This window comes from Babylonia areolata, chromosome 23 (genome assembly GCF_041734735.1).
Source record: "Babylonia areolata isolate BAREFJ2019XMU chromosome 23, ASM4173473v1, whole genome shotgun sequence".
Taxonomy (NCBI): Eukaryota; Metazoa; Mollusca; class Gastropoda; order Neogastropoda; family Buccinidae; genus Babylonia; species Babylonia areolata.
In genome coordinates this window covers 17,437,832-17,459,679 of record NC_134898.1, presented here as the reverse complement: position 1 = coordinate 17,459,679, position 21,848 = coordinate 17,437,832, and the positions used below count along the sequence as shown (strand labels likewise).

At 45.7% G+C, this 21,848-nt stretch overlaps 2 protein-coding genes across 2 annotated transcripts in view; one reads left to right on the top strand and one right to left on the bottom strand.

The window, feature by feature from the left end:
* Positions 1–432: 432 nt before the first annotated feature.
* LOC143297605 (DEP domain-containing protein 7-like) lies at positions 433–12,936 on the bottom strand. Its single transcript, XM_076610021.1, has 8 exons — positions 12,840–12,936; positions 11,287–11,486; positions 9,460–9,671; positions 6,805–6,962; positions 5,658–5,921; positions 3,960–4,258; positions 2,430–2,631; positions 433–1,316 (listed from the first exon to the last, which is right to left on the bottom strand). The coding sequence occupies exons 1-8, from the start codon at positions 12,934–12,936 to the stop codon at positions 1,117–1,119; spliced, it is 1,632 nt and encodes a 543-aa protein (XP_076466136.1). The 3' UTR covers positions 433–1,116.
* A 308-nt stretch (positions 12,937–13,244) lies between these two features.
* LOC143297823 (two pore channel protein 2-like) overlaps positions 13,245–21,848 on the top strand; it is a 69,122-nt gene continuing 60,518 nt past the window's right edge. The window contains exons 1-6 of the mRNA XM_076610333.1: positions 13,245–13,748; positions 14,452–14,501; positions 15,329–15,405; positions 15,762–15,939; positions 18,045–18,161; positions 19,826–19,932. Coding sequence (XP_076466448.1) covers positions 13,376–13,748; positions 14,452–14,501; positions 15,329–15,405; positions 15,762–15,939; positions 18,045–18,161; positions 19,826–19,932 — 902 coding nt within the window. The 5' untranslated portion in view covers positions 13,245–13,375. The remainder of the gene's footprint in view (positions 13,749–14,451; positions 14,502–15,328; positions 15,406–15,761; positions 15,940–18,044; positions 18,162–19,825; positions 19,933–21,848) is intronic.

The following is a 21,848-nucleotide window of genomic DNA, read 5'->3' as shown; positions in this document are numbered from 1 at the left end:
TATCACCCCCCCCCCCCCCCCCCCCTTCTATGGAACAGTCTCCATGTCACCCCCCTGCCTCTCCCCTTCTATGGAACAGTCTGCATATCATCCACCCCCCCTCTCTATGGAATACAATCTTCATGTCACCCCCCCACCCCACCCCCATTCCTTTTCTATGGAACACAGTCTTCATATCACCCCCCTCCCTTTCTATGGAATACAGTCTTCATGTCACCCCCCCCACCCCTCTTCCTTTCTATGGAACACAGTCTTCATGTGTTTCATCCCCCCCTCCCCCACCTCCCAACACATATACACCTCTCCCTTTCTATGGAACACAGTCTTCATGCGTATCCTGGTCTCCCCCATCTCTCTCCCCCGATGTGGCAAGACTTGACCCTTCCTCTCATTCTGTACACAGCTCCTCAACAACTGGTACATCCTCCACAGTTGAGCCATGTTGGAAGCTGCTGACTGGGTATTTTACACATACCTGTCAGCTAACAACTGAATAATCATATACATCATTTACATGTACACGTATATACATCATCTATCCCTCTTTCTCCCCCCCCCCCCTCTCTCTCTCTCTATATATATATGGTGTTATCATTGTTCTTGACCTTCATCCCACCATTGTGTAAATCATGACACACTCAGTTTCATCACCGTGTCATGATTTCTGATCCAGTTGTTCTCTCTTCATAAGATTTGCTTGTTTTTACAGATTATAAAGTTGTGATCCTAATCATGACTCTCTGAGAATCAGCTAGAGTCTACACACCAGGCAGTGCATGAACATCTGTAATCTACACAAACACACAGCTCAGACCATGAACATCTGTCCATCTACACAAACACACCATGAACATCTGTCCATCAGCTACACAAACACACAGCTCAGACCATGAACATCTGTCCATCATCTACACAAACACACAGCTCAGACCATGAACATTTGTCCATCATCTACACAAACACACCATGAATATCTGTCCATCATCTACACAAACACACCATGAACATATGTCCACCATCTACACAAACACACCATGAACATATGTCCACCATCTACACAAACACACCATGAACATCTGTCCATCATCCACACAAACACACAGCTCAGTCCAATAATCAGAGCATTCCAGAGAAGTGTTCCTCGTACAGTGTGGGGTAGCACTTCTGGAACTGTTTGAGGCGCTGTTTCTTCTCCTTCAGGGTCATGCGGGTGTCATCCAGGATGCCGTTCACCATGGCGATCAGGCCCTCCTGGGTGCAGTCCCTTGCCTGCCGGGCATACTCTGCCTGGGACACGCGCTCGCAGAACGCCGTGTCTGAAACAGCACCTACAGCATCTCTCACCACACCAGGAGACACGTCACACACATTACACAGCATGAAACAAAACATTGTCTGAAACAGCACATTACAGCATCTCTCACCACACCAGACAACATGTCATACACATTACACAGCATGAAACAAAACATTGTCTGAAACAGCACATTACAGCATCTCTCACCACACCAGGAGACACATCACACACATTACACAGCATGAAACAAAACATTGTCTGAAACAGCACATTACAGCATCTCTCACCACACCAGACAACATGTCATACACATTACACAGCATGAAACAAAACACTGTCTGAAACAGCACATTACAGCATCTCTCACCACACCAGACAACATGTCATACACATTACACAGCATGAAACAAAACACTGTCTGAAACAGCAAATTACAGCATCTCTCACCACACCAGACAACATGTCACACACATTACACAGCATGAAACAAAACATTGTCTGAAACAGCACATTACAGCATCTCTCACCACACCAGACAACATGTCACACACATTACACAGCATGAAACAAAACACTGTCTGAAACAGCACATTACAGCATCTCTCACCACACCAGACAACATGTCACACACATTACACAGCATGAAACAAAACATTGAAACAGCACATTACAGCATCTCTCACCACACCAGACAACATGTCATACACATTACACAGCAGGAAACAAAACATTGTCTTCAAAAAGAGAGAGGGAGAGGAGAGGGAGAGAGTGACAGAGATGGAGAGACAGAGATGGAAAGGAGGGGGTCATTGTGGGATGTGTGGGAGAGGAAAAATAAAAAAAGAGTGAAGGAATCTTCATTGACTTTTCCTGATCTAGCTCTGTGTAAACTATTTCAAATCATATCAGGATCAGTTGGTGTCCTGTTAACTTTTGTTGCTGCCCAAACATAACACACAAAGACAAAATAAATACAGATCAAGACAGACAAACAGACAGCGATACATATATATATATAGAGAGAGAGGGAAAGAGAAGAAAAGACAGCCTTCATTCACACCGGTCTCACATGACTGCTGAAGGTGACTGACCAAGGACCTGATAATACAATCCACATCAAGTGAGGACTCACCCAAGCTGGGCACCTGGTTGCCGGTTTTGATCTGATAGAGTTTGTGGGAGACCCTGTCCCTGAGGCTGGAGGGCACGGTGAACACCTTGTGCAGGTGCTGCATCATGAACTGCACCAGGATGGAGCCCAGGTTCGGCGCCAACAGCTTGTGCTGGAAGATGGCGTCAGAAAACGCCCGCAGTGCCACCACTTCATTGGAGTCCTGCACAAACATCATCATCTTCAGGTATGGGTACCACCACTTCATTGGAGTCCTGCACAAACATCATCATCTTCAGGTATGGGTACCACCACTTCATTGGAGTCCTGCACAAACATCATCATCTTCAGGTATGGGTGCCACCACTTCATTGGAGTCCTGCACAAACATCACCTTCTTCAAGTATGAACTTTCCCTTTCATGGGCTGCAACTCCACCTTTACTCCTAGGTGCTTGTGGTTTTTGCTCCATTTTGGTGGGTGCACATGCTGGGTATGTTCTTGTTTCCATTGCCAACTGAATACTGACAGGGATTACTGGATCTTTATGTATCTTTACTGGATCTAAGGTACATACTGACTGTGGGGTCCAGTAATACACTACACTGACCATGACCACACCGACCGTGGGGTCCAGTAATACACTACACTGACCATGACCACACCGACTGTGGGGTCCAGTAATACACAGCACTGACCATGACCACACCGACCATGGGGTCCAGTAATACACAGCACTGACCATGACAATGACAATGTACACAATGACCGTGGGGTCCAGTAATACACAGCACTGACCATCACCATGACAACATGTACACACTGGCCATGGGGTCCAGTAATACACAACACTGACCATCACCATGACAACATGTACACACTGACCATGGGGTCCAGTAATACACCACATTGACCATCACCATGACAACATGTACACACTGACCATGGGGTCCAGTAATACACCACATTGACCATCACCATGACAACATGTACACACTGACCATGGGGTCCAGTAATACACCACACTGACCATCACCATGACAACATGTACACACTGGCCATGGGGTCCAGTAATACACAACACTATCACCATGACAACATGTACACACTGACCGTGGGGTCCAGTAATACACCACATTGACCATCACCATGACAACATGTACACACTGACCATGGGGTCCAGTAATACACACAGCACTGACCATCACCATGACAACATGTACACACTGACCATGGGGTCCAGTAATACACCACATTGACCATCACCATAACATGTACACACTGAGCATGGGGTCCAGTAATACACCACACTGACCATCACCATGACAACATGTACACACTGAGCATGGGGTCCAGTAATACACCACTTTGACTATCACCATGACAACATGTACACACTGACCATGGGGTCCAGTAATACACCACACTGACCATCACCATGACAACATGTATACACTGAGCATGGGGTCCAGTAATACACACAGCACTGACCATCACCATGACAACATGTACACACTGACCATGGGGTCCAGTAATACACACAGCACTGACCATGGGGTCGAGGACAAGGGAGGTGTCAAGGGCGAGGGCAGCCATGAAGAGCAGCAGTCTGTGCAGCTCCTCCTTGACGGGCAGGGGCAGCAGCACCATGTCCAGCCTGAGGGCCTTCACCGCCTGCCGCTGCTGCTGCTGCAGGATCAGGTTCAGCACTGCCATGTGCAGGTCAAAGAACCGACCCGGCAAGATCGTCTCCCCAACACCGCTGTAGTGCTTGCGCAGAATGTCAAACGCCTGGCGCTTCGTGTTGCTGTCGTTTCCCAGAAAGCTGTGCTCTGCCAACAGGGACGCTCCTGCACCAAGTGAAAGGAGCATGTGACATTTTTTATTCAGCTGGAAATCAGTCATGGTCAGTTCAACAACAGTTATATCGTCAAAGTTCTTCTCACATATCACTGATGTCAAGAACCTTTCCAATTTCAAGCTACCTCTTTACCCTTTGGTTTTGTACCTGTAACTGGACATAAAATGTGTTTTTCTGCTAATACAACTTACAATTCTGAAATAAATATACTGTACCAAAAACGTGTTCTTTCAAAAAAATATAATTTTTGCCATTAATCATTAATGGATGGTATCACAGGAGGATTGACAGTTAAATGTTAATGCTGAAAAATTCTTCACAGAATTCTCTTTTCCCATAAAACAACGTTTAATCTCACATACCACAGGTGCATGAGCTAGCAGGGATCTCTTTTCCCCATCTTGTTCAAGAAGCACACATACAGGGGACATCTAAGTCTAGCCCCCAAACAGAAGGAAAATGTTTGGGAATAGTGTGCTTAGAAGGGTGTCACGCACAATGGGAGAAGAACAGGATGAAAAAGGCAGCTTCTCAGTAAAGATGATGGTGCTCTGCAAGACAACATTCTAAAGTCATGACACACTGTTCTTTACACCATCATCCAACCTATAGGCTGACCTCTGTACAGACAATGGCCCTCTAACATCATTGTGAAGCCATGACACACACACACCTTTTGGCAGACACTGCATGCAGGCAAAGACGCACACACAACTTTGGGCAGACACTCTAAGCAGACAATGACACACACACACCTTTGGGTACTCTATGCAGGTGATGGCACACACACACCTTTGGCCCTCTGTTCTTCATACTATCCTCTCACCTTTGGGTAGACACTATGCAGGCGATGGCCCTCTGTTCTTTACACTATCCTCTCACCTTTGGGTAGACACTATGCAGGCGATGGCCCTCTGTTCTTTACACTATCCTCTCACCTTTGGGTAGACACTATGCAGGCGATGGCCCTCTGTTCTTTACACTATCCTCTCACCTTTGGGTAGACACTATGCAGGCGATGGCCCTCTGTTCTTTACACTATCCTCTAACCTTTGGGTAGACACTATGCAGGCGATGGCCCTCTGTTCTTTACACTATCCTCTCACCTTTGGGTAGACACTATGCAGGCGATGGCCCTCTGTTCTTTACACTATCCTCTCACCTTTGGGTAGACACTATGCAGGCGATGGCCCTCTGTTCTTTACACTATCCTCTCACCTTTGGGTAGACACTATGCAGTCGATGGCCCTCTGTTCTTTACACTATCCTCTAACCTTTGGGTAGACACTCTATGCAGGAGATGGCCCTCTGTTCTTTACACTATCCTCTCACCTTTGGGTAGACACTATGCAGGCGATGGCCCTCTGTTCTTTACACTATCCTCTCACCTTTAGGCAGACACTCAATGCAGGCGATGGCGCGCTGTATGACGCTCTCCTCCTCAGGGTGCAGCCCCACCTGGTCCAGGTTGATCAGACTCTGGGTGAGGGGCCTGTGCCAGTTCTTGGCCACGATGTTGGAGATGATCAGGTTGTGGTGCTGCTGCTGACGCTTGCTGGGCTTGTCCTGGGCCAGCACCCCATCCAGGAAGGTCAGGTCAATCAGGGTCGTCAGCTGGGCCAGAGCTATCTCTCGCCATGTCTCTTCAATCACTGAGAGAGGAAAATAACCACACACTGTGTTCACGGGTCAGGCAAACAAACAGGCTAATATCATTTATCTACAAAACTATGTACTCTGTATATTTTTCTGTAATTTCTTTTTCTTCTGTCAATGTAGGTACTCTTCTGTGTGTGTGAGTGGGTGGGTGGATGCATGCGTGTGTGTGTGTGTGTGTGTGTGTGTGTGTGTGTGTGTGTGTGTGTGTGTGTGTGTGTGTGTGTGTAAAATCAGGTTTTTATGGCACAACTTTTACTGCATTAAAAATTTATTTGTAAAATCAGGTACTAATAACACAAGGTCTACTAGCTGTCACATTAATCACTTGCAAAATCTGGAACTGAAATCACAAGGTTTACAGTTTGCAGGATTAAAACTTGTGATGTAAATTCCTGATTTTACAATGAAATATATGACAGTAAAACTGTGCCAGTTAAACCATGACAGTATGTAGCATAATTTAGACTTCAGTACATTTTTTTTTAAACTGTTGTTTACATCATCTGTAGACAAATATAGATTATGTATCCAAATGCCCAGGGCAAGAAATATAAACAACCAGTTCCTTACAACCTGTTTCAGTCACTCTCATTACTGTCTTTATGTGCTTTGTTTTGTTTTAAATCACAGTTGCTTTTCCTGTTCCAGTGACTGAAGACAGTGTGAAGGAGATGACAGCTGGTGGCAATGACTTCAGCACTGTGCCAGGAAACCAGTTCTTTCTTTTCTCAACCGTTTCTTTGTTTGCAGTCTAATGAGTCTTTCTTGTTTCAACATATCATTTAACCACCATGTTTGTTGGCCATTTCGTGTTGCTGCTGAAGCTGTTCCCAAAGCCACAAATATCAACAACAAAAACAGAAAACTAAATCTCACCATCTTTAGAAATACTGGGGACTTTGTCTGGGGGGTCAGACTCAGGCAGCAGTATGGAGCTGGAGCTGTCTGAGGTCAGTGAGGTCACACTCCTGGTGTCCGCCTCCCGGTCCCTCTGCCTGCGGGTCTCTGACAGTGACTCCAGGGGCAGACTGAACCTGACACACACACCACCACCTGTCTGACATGGTACACCTCTCACAGACTGCACCTGACTCACACACCACCACCTGTCTGACATGGTACACCTCTCACAGACTGCACCTGACACACACACCACCACCTGTCTGACATGGTACACCTCTCACAAACTGCACTTGACACACACACCACCACCTGTCTGACATGGTACACCTCTCAGACTGCACCTGACTCACACACCACCACCTGTCTGACATGGTTCACCTCTCACAGACTGCACCTGACACACACACCACCACCTGTCTGACATGGTACACCTCTCACAGACTGCACTTGACACACACACACCACCTGTCTGATTTGGTACACCTCTCACAGACTGAACCTGACACACACACCACCTGTCTGACATGACACACCTCTCACATACTGCACCTGACACACACCACCACCTGTCTCACATGGTACACCTTTCACAGACTGCGCAACACACACAGACACACACACACACCTGTGCTGTGTAGCACTCCTCAGGCTGCACCTCTCACTGGCAGTCGTTTCACACTGCTCATAACTGACAACGCAGTACAGCACAACACAACACACAGTGATCACACTAAGACCAGTGTGATTTTGTCAACAAAGCTGCCTCTCTCCAGCAAACACAGACATGGGATACCAATTCATTTATTGGTCATTGTTGCTTACAGCCAAGCCAACTGCAGTGCCACACCTGGATTGAAAACACTGTCAATATCCATTCCACAAAACCTGAACAACCCGAAGAAAACAACAACAAAAAACACCAGGAATTGAAAAGCAGCCAAAAAGCACTGTCTTATTCATGCATATAAACCTAGAACAAGAATCATTGTGCCAATTACTGAATTAGTTGCCAGAAGATTAAAAAAAAATATATATTGTGAATACAAACATGATTATAAATACACAAAAGTATACATGACTGATATTAGTGACAACACAGTAAACACAAACATAATTATGAATACACAAAATTATACATAACACAGAGAACACAAACATAAATTTTTACACAAAATGATACACAACAGGCAAACAAAATAAAAAAAAAATGCCAGTGGGCAAAAAAAAAACCCCAACTACATACAAAGTAGAATGCCCCGTTTTAAGTCCAGAAAATGAATAAATTATTCGATGCTTGCCAGAATACACAGCTGAATGGACCAGCCAGACACACAATAGAAGAGATGGCAGAAAGGAAAGGAAAAGGCCAGGGACAAAGAGAGTATTTGAATTAGAGGAAATTTCTGGCACAGAAGTTCCAGAAGGTATGGGGATACTATTGACACTGGAAGAGCCCCCAGGGGAAGATACTGGATACACCAAATAAATCTGGTGTAAACATGGACCTTCTTCTTCTTCTTCTGCGTCCACTCGTATGCACATGAGTGGGCCTTTACATGTATGACCGTTTTTACCCCGCCATGTAGGCAGCCATACTCCGTTTTCGGGGGTGTGCATGCTGGGTATGTTCTTGTTTCCATAACCCATCGAACGCTGACATGGATTACAGGATCTTTAACGTGCGTATTTGATCTTCTGCTTGCATATATACACACGAAGGGGGTTCAGGCACTAGCAGGTCTGCACATATGTTGACCTGGGAGATCGTAAAAATCTCCACCCTTTACCCACCAGGCGCCGTCACCGTGATTCGAACCCGGGACCCTCAGACTGACAGTCCAACGCTTTAACCACTCGGCTATTGCGCCCGTCACATGGACCATGTAATGGCAGTGATGTGCATTTTTTGCACAACAGCCTTGTTTGTCATGGACAAGGGCAATTCACAAACAGCACTGTTCGGAAATAACTTTGTGATGAAATAACTTCAAACAACTTTTGCAGTGCACTTTTCAAAATCAAGCTGTACACATTTTAATATAAAGACACAAGAGAAGATACAGCGTTCAATTAAGAAAAAAGAAAACCTGAGCAGCAAGCATGAGCTTATATCGTGCTCTGTCATACTGTACACTTCTGTTAAATTTACATTGTTATGTCTCCTAGAAAGGTAATGGAAAACAGTCATGATGATTTTATGCAAGTTTGGGCTTACCAGTACTTTGTATCAAAATGATCATCATGTGTGCACGTGTGTGAGAGTGAGTGTGAGTACAAGTTTGTGAGTGAGTGAAAGAGCGAGTGAGTGAGAGTGCGAGAGAGAGAGAGAGAGAGAGAGAGAGTGTGTGTGTGTGGACACATGATTTTTTTGTGCACATGCGAGTCTGTAACTAAAGCATACAATGGTTTGACTTTGGGTGCATCTCTAGTGTGCTGAAACATTTGCACTACAATTATACAATATAAAAACAGTTTAAGATTAATGTATTTTCAGCAGCATTAGCATAAAAACAAACAAAACAAAAAAAACAAACAAAAAAATCTATAAAGACAGTGTCACAAATGGATAGCCATAATGCCAGCATGATTCATATGTTGCAAAATGCAAGAAGCAGAGACTGTCCATACCGTTTGCTGTCAGAGGTCAGAGCATTGTCGCTGTCTTCATACAAGGAGTCATCATCTGAGTCTTCAGCAGGAGGCATGTTTTCCACATCCTGGACACTGACAGGGAAACAGTACAGCTTGCCCCCGCTGTCCTCAAACGTGTGCTTGGTGGTATCGCCCTGACGACAACCCACTGGCTCAAAGGCCTTGCGGGACATCAACAGCTGACACACCTGCCACATGATACACAGCACTGTCACATGATACACAGCACTGTCACATGATATACACCACTGTCCAGGATACACTTAATTCACACATATGTAAAAACAGAACAAGACTGAAACAGAACCAAACTGTCATGATGCAGAGTTTCATCTGAAAATTCAAAGCTTTGGAAACATGACCTAGCTTAGGGTATCAATGAGACATTTCCGATTTTAGATATCTATAAGACAAGTGTAACCTGACACTAAAGAAAGATCCGTTCTTAACTGTTCAGGTACACTTTCATTTGAAAAAAAAAAAGGAACCAAACAACAATGTGGATAGCTACTGGCAATTTTTACAGAACTGATATAAATCAAACACATTTTTTCAAAGTGATACTTAAAATTTTTGTTAGGTTTGAAACTTAACCTCATTTCACTGGCTTGATCAGTTGGCAGAGATGGGACTTCACATTATGTGGTCTTGACTGCTGTGCATATGTGACTATTCTCTATGTCATGCTATGTAAGCATAAAAAGTCTTGGTTTACTTGACTTGACGGGTGCAATAGCCAAATGGTTAAAGCGCTGGACTTTCAATCTGATGGTCCTGGGTTCGAATCTCAGTGCACCTGGTGGGTAAAGGGTGGAGAATTTTCCGATCTCCCAGGTCAACATATGTGCAGACCTGCTAGTGCCTGAACCCCCTTCGTGTGTATGCGCATGCAGAAGATCAAATACGCACATTAAAGATCCTGTAATCCATGTCAGCGTTCGGTGGGTTATGGAAACAAGAACATACCCAGCATGCACACCCCCGAAAATGGAGTATGGCTGCCTACATGGCAGGGTAAGTAAAAAAATAAAAAAACAACAACAAAAAACAAAACGGTCATACACGTAAAATGTTACATGTCTGTGTGAGTGTGTATGTGTGTGCGTCTGAAATCTGATTGAATGACACAGGAAACGAATGATGAGCGCCCAGTGGCAGCCGTCAGTCGGCTCTACCCAGGTAGGCAGCCTGTGGTGCAAATGTCCCCATGTATGTAAAGCACTTAGAGCTTGGTCTCTGACCGAGGATAGGCGCTATATAAGTATCCACATCAATCAATCAATCACCTGTCCAGAGCAGTCAGAAAGAGCTTTGCACTGCCCTGACAAGGACTTAGTTGTTGTTTTCTTTCTTTTTTGGGGGACAGAGGGCAGCATGATCAGGTTATAGACTGTGAGAGTTTGTTCCCCTGAACAGGTAGCTGCTGTCAGTACTAATGTATATATGTTGACAGAGTGGGCAATTCACTGTAGTGTATACATACTGGCTTGAAATAATTTCAGCAGCATTCGTCCATAAAAGCAGAGAACTGAATGCATCTTGGAAATAAACATTGCGTAAACATCTGACATGGCAAAAAATCCTGTGGATGAGGTGCCAGTTTCACAAGAAACGTTTTGGTCATTTTAAAGAGCTATTGGTGCAGCCTCCTGCGCAAAGATAAATCCAAATGATGTCATAATACCTGTGACCTTATTTCTCTCTCACCCATACCCTGACTTGTCATCTGATGAGTGCCTTTATCAGTTCACAACAGAAGCACAGACTGAAGGGAAGACAATGGGGTAAAACTGCTCAGTTCACCTTGACAGCTTTCTCCCTGGAAAGGTCAGCAGAAAATGTCTCCCTGTCACTCAGCAGGTAGTGCAAAATGACATCCACTGCATCTGTGCCCGTGAAGCAGTTGTCATAGTAACGCATCTTGTGTCGCCTCCTCTTCAGTTCTACTTTACTCTTCAAGTGCTGGATCATCTCATTCCATATCTGTGTCGCTCTGAAAGGGCCTGTTGCACAGGAAAAATGCATAATCACTGACAAAAAATAAATGAACTGCAGTAATTCAAACCGCAAAATATTCCTGATCAATGGCTGTGGCTGTATCTGGATCTATACATCAACTGCTTCATTCCTGGTCCAGTCTTAATAAATACAGATTCATAATTCTATTATTGTTACTACTGCTGCCACATTTCCATTCCTTAAGTATTGGGGCAAAACCTGCAATTCTATTTATATACTTAAATTTTTGTTTCCTTTTGGTCAGGTAATTTCTTCATGGAAAATTGCCAGTGTTGCCCCTCCCTCTCCAACAGTGTCCATGTAAAATGTGAACAAGGGACATATATTCCTTGTGACCCTGGTACACTTGGTAATAAAGACATATTCTAATCTATTCTATAATCCCGAGTCAGGTCTTTGTTGGTATGGATCTCAGTCATGTCCATGTATGAACAATGGGAGTTTGTGTATTAATGATTGAATTGTGTGTTACTCTGTGTGTGTGTAGGAGAGAGAGAGAGAGAGAGAGAGAGAGAGAGAGAGAGAGAGAGAGAGAGAGAGAGAGAGAGAGAGATGATGTGCTTACGCCACTATGCATGCACGCCTGTGTGTCACATCATGGTGTCAGTATGGGCAATATGAGAAAAATTGTAGATACTGCTGTCTATATGTGCACTATCAAAAAGTGGGAAGAAATTTTAAAAAGAAAAGAAGAAAAGAATTGGCAACAACACACTCACAGTGTGACACAGTCACAACACACAGAGTCACACACACAGAGGTGAGAACCAGAGACAAGAAAGAGTTTGGGAGAGGAACAGAAATTGAGAAAAACAAATGACACAAAATCAAAAGATCCTCTTTCTGACTGGGCAGCCTGAATGACCGCATCATTGCAGACGAATCGGTGTCCTCGCACGACAGCTGCACATTGATGTTGAGACTGACAAAAATAAGGCAATGGCAGATAAAACGGGTCACAGTTATCTGGTAATGTTTGAACTGCACACGAAAATTGCGTACCTGACTTAAAGTTACTGAAAGTAACGATTCATGAGATGATTACTGCTGCGAGTAAACACAGATAACACACCTTATCAAACCACGAGATATTAGTTACTGGTTACTGGTTTGTGTCCGTGTTGAAGCTATTTGGAAATGCACCAGACATATGTGGGGACTCTTTTTCTTCCCCACTTCAAGCGGGCAAAAGGCGTTGTCAGGCCTGCACGCCTTGATATTGATATGATGTGATATGATATGATAATGTTGGCGTCTGCTGCAGACAGCTCTGCAGAGAATGAAATGTAAAATGAATATTTTGCAACCGAAGTCATTGCAAATATAGCTGGACTTACCAAGACTAGTTTTTGATTCACGTAATGGCATGGTTGTCTCTATATTGAAGGAATTAGCCCGTGAAGGCTGACCACTGGCACTGTCAGACGATGCCATGATAACAATGTTTGAAACTCGCTCTCTGCCATTCGTCCCACAATGCATCACAATGTGTTCACTGAAGGTCAAACTGTTCAAAGTTTAAACCAAATGGATATAATTGTTTTGGAATATATATATTTGATTTTCGACCCTGTATTTCATTAGATATATTTTTCAAAATATATTGATTATAAATCTATTTTGTCAATCCATAGAATCTCTCTTATAAGAACAATCTGCAAACGGACACACGAACTGATAACTCACTTTCTTTTTCAAGATAAAGTTATTGCCCTTTATGGCAGGTCTCGTGCTCCAGCCGATAAGAGGTGTGCAATCTGCGGAATGGAAAAGAAGATGACATGACCCATTCCGGCCACAAGTCTATCTGCAACTCTGGCGTAACGACAGCCCCTGTGTACAAGCATTATTGTGCAGCAGATCAAGGAAAACAATGACTTCCCACACAGACACGACGCCTCTTGTGCCAGCAGAGGCTGAAGACAGCAGGCAGTATTTGGTGGAGGATCAAATCCACCATCGCCCTGCTGACAGTCACGACAGTCACCACACATCTTCACGGCAGTCCCAGGGCTTCAGAGCAGACAGCTTTAAGGCAGAGAGTACAGTCAAACCGGAAGGTCCGACAGATGATGAAGATGACAGAGGAGAGGTGTTTACCATCACCAGTGCAGGACAGAGTGGCTCCACGCTCCAGGCACAGACCACAGAGTACACCACACCGTGGCATTTCGAGTGTGAAGAAAGCATGGGCGACTTTGCCAGCGCTCAGTCGATGGAGGAATATTCTCAGTTCATCGGCCTTGGTGAGAAGATAGCACATCAACAAAGTTTAAACTTTGTGGCAGAGTTTAAGCTCTAACAATTAATGAAACAAAATGTGATGCGTACAGCTCTACATCTCTTTCCGCCACATGCAAGAATGCAGGCACTTACGAGCATGCATATACACCACAAGCACCTGCACCATTGCCATCACAGTCACCTCTACTAAGTAACAAACATGTACACACATACACCACACTCACACATACACAGACACGTGCACAGGCACACCACACACACACACACACACATATGTGCTCGCACATACCACAGTACATATAGTTATTGTCCATGCACATATGTGCAAACATGCAAAACACCCCCTATTGTGGATTGTTGCCCAGTACAGGGATTACCACGGGATTGTAGACAAGACAAGACACCAACACTATCTCAGACATGCCTGCACACACACACACACACACACACACACACACACACACACACACACACAGATCCTAAAACACATGGACACTTGCTCATAATACATATTTGTACACATGCATGCACACATGGATACCTTGCTATCTATTTTTGTTCTTACACATGAACTAAAAGCTTTATTTCACCAAAAAGCACCTCACGAAAACAAGTTACAATGCAGTCTGACAGTCCATGGTATCATTTCCATAAATCACATCTTGGAATAAGCTGATTTTATTTTGATCGCTGTTTGTGTTATAGATGAGACGGCACTCATTCAGGCGGTTGTCTTCATTGAGGATGCTTACAAGGTTTGTGCTGGCATCAGCTATGTCAGTATTTCCTGTTAAAAGAAAATGATAGATGTAGCTAGTCAGGGGGGCAAAGGGGAGGTTACCTACTTCCGGGAGGTTACTGGCCGTAGCTACTTTCGTTTTCTCCGCATAGGCAGATAGTAGGTTGCACAGGACAGGAATGTCAGACGCCTGCCGGAGTCTGCACTAGTGGGTCACGGTATGTTACTTAAACATAATTTTAGATAGAAAATTTCCAATGTAGCTATTCTTGTGAAACCTAACTGATAACAGAATTAATGTTTGAATTTCACCTTTTAGTATTCTCACTCTGTCTTTCTCAGTCTGTCTGCCTGTCTATATTTTGGTGACTTGATGCTACTAAATGGTCACAAACAATTTACAAAACCTGCAGACCATGAAATGCATGGCTGCTTCAAAATTAGTAGAACTGAAGTTGATGATCAATGACACCAAATAGAGGAAAATTTATAACTAAAGGGTGACATTTGGTTATGATTTTCTGATAAGCTGTATCATCAACTTGTACTTCTAGAAGGAACATGGCATGTTGCTTGTTTGCTTGAGAAATGTAGTTTGTTTAAAATATCAGAGTACTTTGTTTTGTAGGATTGAATTGCTGTTCGATTCAGTAAAAGTATTTTTTCATCAAACTTTATCATGGAGGATAGTAGAATAGGCTTGTCAGTGAAATGTCTAACTTTGATATAAGACATTTAATCAACAAAAATAATGCCCCACAATGATAATCGGTCATGATTGTTGTTGAATGTGTGTTTGCATGCACACGCTGTGTATGTGTGTGTGTGTGTGTGTGTGTGTAGTACCGCTCCATCAATCACAAAGTGGATGAAGACTGTCTGCGCCTCTACCGCCATTATCATTCCACAGTTGTCCATGTGTAAGTGGGTTTTTTGTTTTTGTTTTTTTTAGTATTGGTCTCAGTTATGCACTAGGTGTTTTTGTGTGAGTGTGTGCACATGCACATGAATGCATGTGTGTATACATGTATATAATACATGTGTCTAAGCACATACATGCATATTTTGTGTGAGTGTGTGTGTGTGTGTGTGTGAGAGAGAGAGAGAGAGAGAGAGATAGTTTGTGTATCCTTTTTTATTGTGTCAGTTGGTACAAGCAAATGAACAGTTTGGTTAAAATCTGTCACAGGAGAAGTTGTGTTTTGCTAACTGCATAAATTCATTCCAATGTGTTTTGAGTCCATCTTGACTTTCAGCATGTCTCTCTTTCTCTCAGGATTCGATGGGTGGTCATCTTTATCCTTCATGTCCTGGCATTTTTTGAAACACCGTCATCGTTGTCGTGGACCTCAGACCTGCGTTACCGTGGTGAGCGGATCAGCAGTCCGTGCTGGGTGATGGAGGGGGTGGAACTGCTGTGTCTGCTGCTGCTGCTGCTGGACAACACCCTGAGGGTCAGTGGTTCCACTCTGGCACAGCACCACAGTGTGCTGTTGTTGTAGGATTTAGCAACCTGACATAGCAACCTGTTGGCTGACACAGCAACCTTTTGGTTGACATAGCAACCTTTTGGTTGACACAGCAATCTGTTGGCTGACATAACAACCTGTTGGTTGACAGAGCAGCTTGTTGGCTGATGCACATAACAACCTGTTGGCTGACATAGCAACCTGTTGGTGACATAGCAACTTGTTGGCTGACATAGCAACCTGTTGGTGACATAGCAACCTGTTGGCTGACATAGCAACCTGTTTGCTGACATGTCAACCTGTTGGCTGACATGGCAACCTGTTGGCTGACGTAACAACCTGTTGGCTGACGTAACAACCTGTTGGTGATATAGCAACCTGCTGGCTGACATGTCAACCTGTTGGCTGACATGGCAACCTGTTGGCTGACATAGCAACCTGTTGGCTGACACGGGAACCTGTTGGCTGACATGTCAACCTGTTGGCTGACATAGCAACCTGCTGGCTGACACGGGAACCTGTTGGCTGACATGTCAACCTGTTGGCTGACACTCTGAAGGTGAATTTGTTCAGGGCTTGGGTCTGGGTGAAGGGCGCGTTGTTCCAGAGGGTGAGGGAAAGTCTGTCCATGTGGGAGGTGGGGTCTGTCGTTCCAAGGGGCAGTCCTGGATGTCTGTGTAGGTGGGGTCTGTTGTTCCAAGGGGAAGTCCTGGATGTCTGTTCAGGTCGGGTTTGTTCCAAGGGGCAGTCCTGGATGTCTATTCCGGTGGGGTCTGTTGTTCCAAGGGGGAGTCCTGGATGTCTGTCCAGGTGGGGTCTGTCGTTTCAAGGGGGAGTCCTGGATGTCTGTCCAGGTGTGGTCTGTCGTTTCAAGGGGGAGTCCTGGATGTCTGTCCAGGTGAGGTCTGTTGTTCCAAGGGTGAGTCCTGGATGTCTGTCCAGGTGGGGTCTGTCGTTCCAAGGGGCAGTCCTGGATGTCTGTCCAGGTGGGGTCTGTCGTTTCAAGGGGGAGTCCTGGATGTCTGTCCAGGTGGGGTCTGTCGTTTCAAGGGGGAGTCCTGGATGTCTGTCCAGGTGGGGTCTGTCGTTTCAAGGGGGAGTCCTGGATGTCTGTGCAGGTGGGGTCTGTCGTTTCAAGGGGGAGTCCTGGATGTCTGTGCAGGTGGGGTCTGTCGTTTCAAGGGTGAGTCTTGGATGTCTGTCCAGGTGGGGTCTGTCGTTTCAAGGGGGAGTCCTGGACGTCTGTGCAGGTGGGGTCTGTCGTTTCAAGGGGGAGTCCTGGATATCTGTGCAGGTGGGGTCTGTCGTTCCAAGGGGGAGTCCTGGATGTCTGTCCAGGTGGGGTCTGTTGTTCCAAGGGGAAGTCCTGGATGTCTGTCCAGGTGGGGTCTGTCGTTTCAAGGGGGAGTCCTGGATGTCTGTCCAGGTGGGGTCTGTCGTTTCAAGGGGGAGTCCTGGATGTCTGTCCAGGTGGGGTCTGTTGTTCCAAGGGGAAGTCCTGGATGTCTGTCCAGGTGGGGTCTGTCGTTTCAAGGGGCAGTCCTGGATGTCTGTCCAGGTGGGGTCTGTCGTTTCAAGGGGCAGTCCTGGATGTCTGTCCAGGTGGGGTCTGTCGTTCCAAGGGGCAGTCCTGGATGTCTGTCCAGGTGGGGTCTGTCGTTTCAAGGGGCAGTCCTGGATGTCTGTCCAGGTGGGGTCTGTCGTTCCAAGGGGCAGTCCTGGATGTCTGTGTAGGTGGGGTCTGTTGTTCCTAGAGGGAGTCTAGGATGTTTGTGCAAGTGAGGTCTGTCGTTCCAAGGGGGAGTCCTGGTGTGGTGCTGTTGTAAGCTATCCTTTTAGTGTTCATGTAGACAAAGCAGCCAAGCTGAGACAAAGACATAAAAGAAACAGTGAAGAGATGACAGAAAAATGTACGTGTATATATGTGTTCACGCGCACAAGCACGCACACATGTGCTTGTGCTCTCACATATTCACATACAAGCATAAGCATACATGCGCGCGCACGCGCACGCACACACACACACACACACACACACAGACACACACCCCCCGCCCACACACACACACACGAGTGGACTCTGTGTACAGGCCTACCTGTTGGGCAAGTACTATTTTTGGCGCCACAAGTGGGATGTTGGAGCTGTGGTCCTGCTGGTCCTCTCCCTGCTTGACTGGGCCCTGTCTGCTGCCCTGGGCTGTACCGAGGTACACCTGTCTGTCTGTCTGTCTGTCTGCTGCCCTGGGCTGTACTGAGGTACACCTGTCTGTCTGTCTGTCTGCTGCCCTGGGCTGTACCAAGGTACACCTGTCTGTCTGTCTGTCTGTCTGCTGCCCTGGGCTGTACCGAGGTACACCTGTCTGTCTGTCTGCTGCCCTGGGCTGTACCGAGGTACACCTGTCTGTCTGTCTGTCTGCTGCCTTGGGCTGTACCGAGGTACACCTGTCTGTCTTTCTGTCTGTCTGTGTCTGCTGCCCTGGGCTGTACTGAGGTACACCTGTCTGTCTGTCTGTCTGTGTCTGCTGCCCTGGGCTGTACCGAGGTACACCTGTCTGTCTGTGTCTGCTGCCCTGGGCTGTACCGAGGTACACCTGTCTGTTTGTCTGTGTCTGCTGCCCTGGGCTGTACCGAGGTACACCTGTTTGTCTGTCTGTCTGTGTCTGCTGCCCTGGGCTGTACCGAGGTACACCTGTCTGTCTGTCTGTCTGTCTGTGTCTGCTGCCCTGGGCTGTACCGAGGTACACCTGTCTGTGTCTGCTGCCCTGGGCTGTACCGAGGTACACCTGTCTGTCTGTCTGCTGCCCTGGGCTGTACCGAGGTACACCTGTCTGTCTGCTGCCCTGGGCTGTACCGAGGTACACCTGTCTGTCTGTCTGTGTCTGCTGCCTTGGGCTGTACCGAGGTACCCCTGTCTGTCTGTCTGTCTGCTGCCCTGGGCTGTACCGAGGTACACCTGTCTGTCTGTCTACTGCCCTGGGCTGTACCGAGGTACACCTGTCTGTCTGTCTGTCTGCTGCCCTGGGCTGTACCGAGGTACACCTGTCTGTCTGTTTGTCTGCTGCCCTGGGCTGTACCAAGGTACACCTGTCTGTCTGTCTGTCTGCTGTCCTGGGCTGTACCGAGGTACACCTGTCTGTCTGTCTGTCTGCTGCCTTGGGCTGTACCGAGGTACACCTGTCTGTCTGTCTGTCTGCTGCCTTGGGCTGTACCGAGGTACACCTGTCTGTCTGTCTGTCTGCTGCCCAGGGCTGTACCGAGGTACACCTGTCTGTCTGCTGCCCTGGGCTGTACCGAGGTACACCTGTCTGTCTGTCTGTGTCTGCTGCCTTGGGCTGTACTGAGGTACACCTGTCTGTCTGTCTGTCTGCTGCCCTGGGCTGTACCGAGGTACACCTGTCTGTCTGTCTGTCTGCTGCCCTGGGCTGTACCGAGGTACACCTGTCTGTCTGCTGCCTTGGGCTGTACCAAGGTACACCTGTCTGTCTGTCTGTGTCTGCTGCCCTGGGCTGTACCGAGGTACACCTGTCTGTCTGTCTGTCTGTGTAGGATTGTAACTGACATGGATATCAGCTGTCTGTGTGACACTGGTGAAATGGAGGATGTGTTTGCATTCTGAGGCAGCTTTACTTGTAGGAGTTCAGTTGGAAGCTACTTTGGAGTTTACTACAAGGAATGTTGTGAATGAAAGTGTTTTTGTTGTTTGTTTTCCTTATTTAGTTTAGGTTTTGATGTGTTTGTATTTTGAAGCAACTTATTTTTAGCGGTTTAATTGGAAGCTGTGCTACTGTATACAAGGAGTGTTGTGAATGAGATAATATTTGGACATTTTGTTTTCTCCATATTTAGTTGAAAGGTTGGGTTTGTGTTGCAGGTGGTGAGGGTGAGGAGAATGGTGCGACCGTTCTTCATTGTACAGAACTCTTCGCTGATGAAGAAGACCTTCAACGGTCTGCGCAGGACTCTGCCAGAGGTGTTCAGGTGACTGCTCACACACTGGGTCTCTCTTCTGCTTTTTGTGGACTGCAACACCAGGTCACTTGTGTGGATGAGTGGACTTTGATGTGCATGACCATTTCTTAACCCCACCATGTATGTAGCCATACCCTGTTTTGGGGGATGTATATGCTCAATATGTTCTTGATTCCATAATCCATTCAATTCTGATATGGATTAAGGGATCTTTAACTCATTCTGTACTGCCCAATGACTTCCTTCATTGTACTCTCTGTACTGGCCGTTTGTTTATGTTACAAGAAAAATATAAAAAAAAAAAAGAAAAAAAAAGAATGCAATTACGTACAGTGGTGAAATTTTGTGATGATATAAAGAATAGAATGGACTAACACTTCGCAAAGTTTCAAAGCACTCACTTAATTATTGACTGATTTATCGTATTTTGAAAAACAATCCATGTTTTTCACAACTGACATAAAGGGGGTGAGTTTTTCTCATATAGGAGAAATTTTACAAATGTGGTCTTTTGTAATAATAGACACTTCCAAATTGTAGTAATTGAATGGGCAAATGCGTATACACATTGGATATCTACTATAGAATCAGTTTGCATTTGACTTTGAGCCACAGTACTTGCCGAAGTTGACAGTGACTCCATCTTGTCGAGCGAGCAAGTGAGAAGGGTGACTGTATGCTCGCCTGTATTGTACTCAAACAAAAGCATTTTCAGCCACAATAAAAGTACAGGTGCACTTTTGGGTGACTGTAGAACAGAGCCGTGCCATTTAGTTTCGCACAAAAACGTTAACCTATGAACTATGAATTTTTTAACTTGCGGTACGCTATAGCATACCACAGTAATGAAAGAGCTAACATGCACATTTGATCTTATGCATGCATATAAACATGAAGGGGGTTCAGGCACTAACAGGTCTGCGCATCTGTTGAGTTTAGAGATGGGAAAAATCTCCACCGTTAACCTATCAGGCACTGTGACCGGGATTTGAACCCGGGATCCTCAGATATTTCTTCTTCTGCTTTCGTGCGCTGCAACTCCCACGTACACTCGCATGTACACGAGTGGGCTCTTACTTGCATGACCGTTTTTACCCTGCCATGTAGGCAGCCATGCTCTGTTTTCAGGGGTGTGCATGCTGGGTATGTTCTTGTTTCCATAACCCACCGAACGCTGACATGGATTACACGATCTTTAACGTGCGTATTTGATCTTCTGCATGCGTTTACACACGAAGGGGGTTCAGGCACTGGCAGGTCTGCACATATGTTGACCTGGGAGATCGTAAAAATCTCCACCCTTTACCCACCAGGCGCCGTCACCGTGATTCGAACCCGGGACCCTCAGATTGAAAGTCCAACACTTTAACCACTTGGCTATTGTGCCCGTCAATCCTCAGATTAATTCCAACATTTTAACCACTGGGCTGTTGCATCCAGCACAGAATGAGTTAACTGTCTGTCCTGTGGTGTCAGCTGCTGTCATTACTGTGTCTGTCAGTTTTCTGGTGATGCTGTTTCAGTGCTGATGATGCTGATTGCAGTGTGCTGATCATACTGATTTCAGTGCTGATGATGCTGATTTCACTGTCAGCTGATTTCAGTGTGCTGATGAGGCTGATTTCAGTGTGCTGATGATGCTGATTTCAGTGTGCTGATGAGGTTGATTTCAGTGTGTTGGTTGTGCTTATTTCAATTTGCTGGTTGTGCTTATTTCAGTGTGCTGATGATGTTTCAGTGTGCTGATGATGCTGATTTCAGTGTGCTGATGATGCTGATTTCAGTGCTAATGCTGCTGATTTCAGTGTACCGATTTCAGTGCTGATGATGCTGATTTCAGTGCTGATTATGCCAATTTCAGTGTGCTGATTTCAGTGCTGATGATGCTGATTTCAGTGCTGATGATGCTGATTTCAGTGCACTGA

Coding starts and splice junctions, on each gene's coding strand:
- LOC143297605 (XM_076610021.1), bottom strand. CDS start 12,936: ATGGCATCGTCTGACAGTGCCAGTGGTCAGCCTTCACGGGCTAATTCC. Junction 9,672..11,286: donor CCAGGGAGAAAGCTGTCAAG/GTGAACTGAGCA, acceptor ATCATGTGGCAG/GTGTGTCAGCTGTTGATGTC. Junction 1,317..2,429: donor CAACCAGGTGCCCAGCTTGG/GTGAGTCCTCAC, acceptor GTGCTGTTTCAG/ACACGGCGTTCTGCGAGCGC.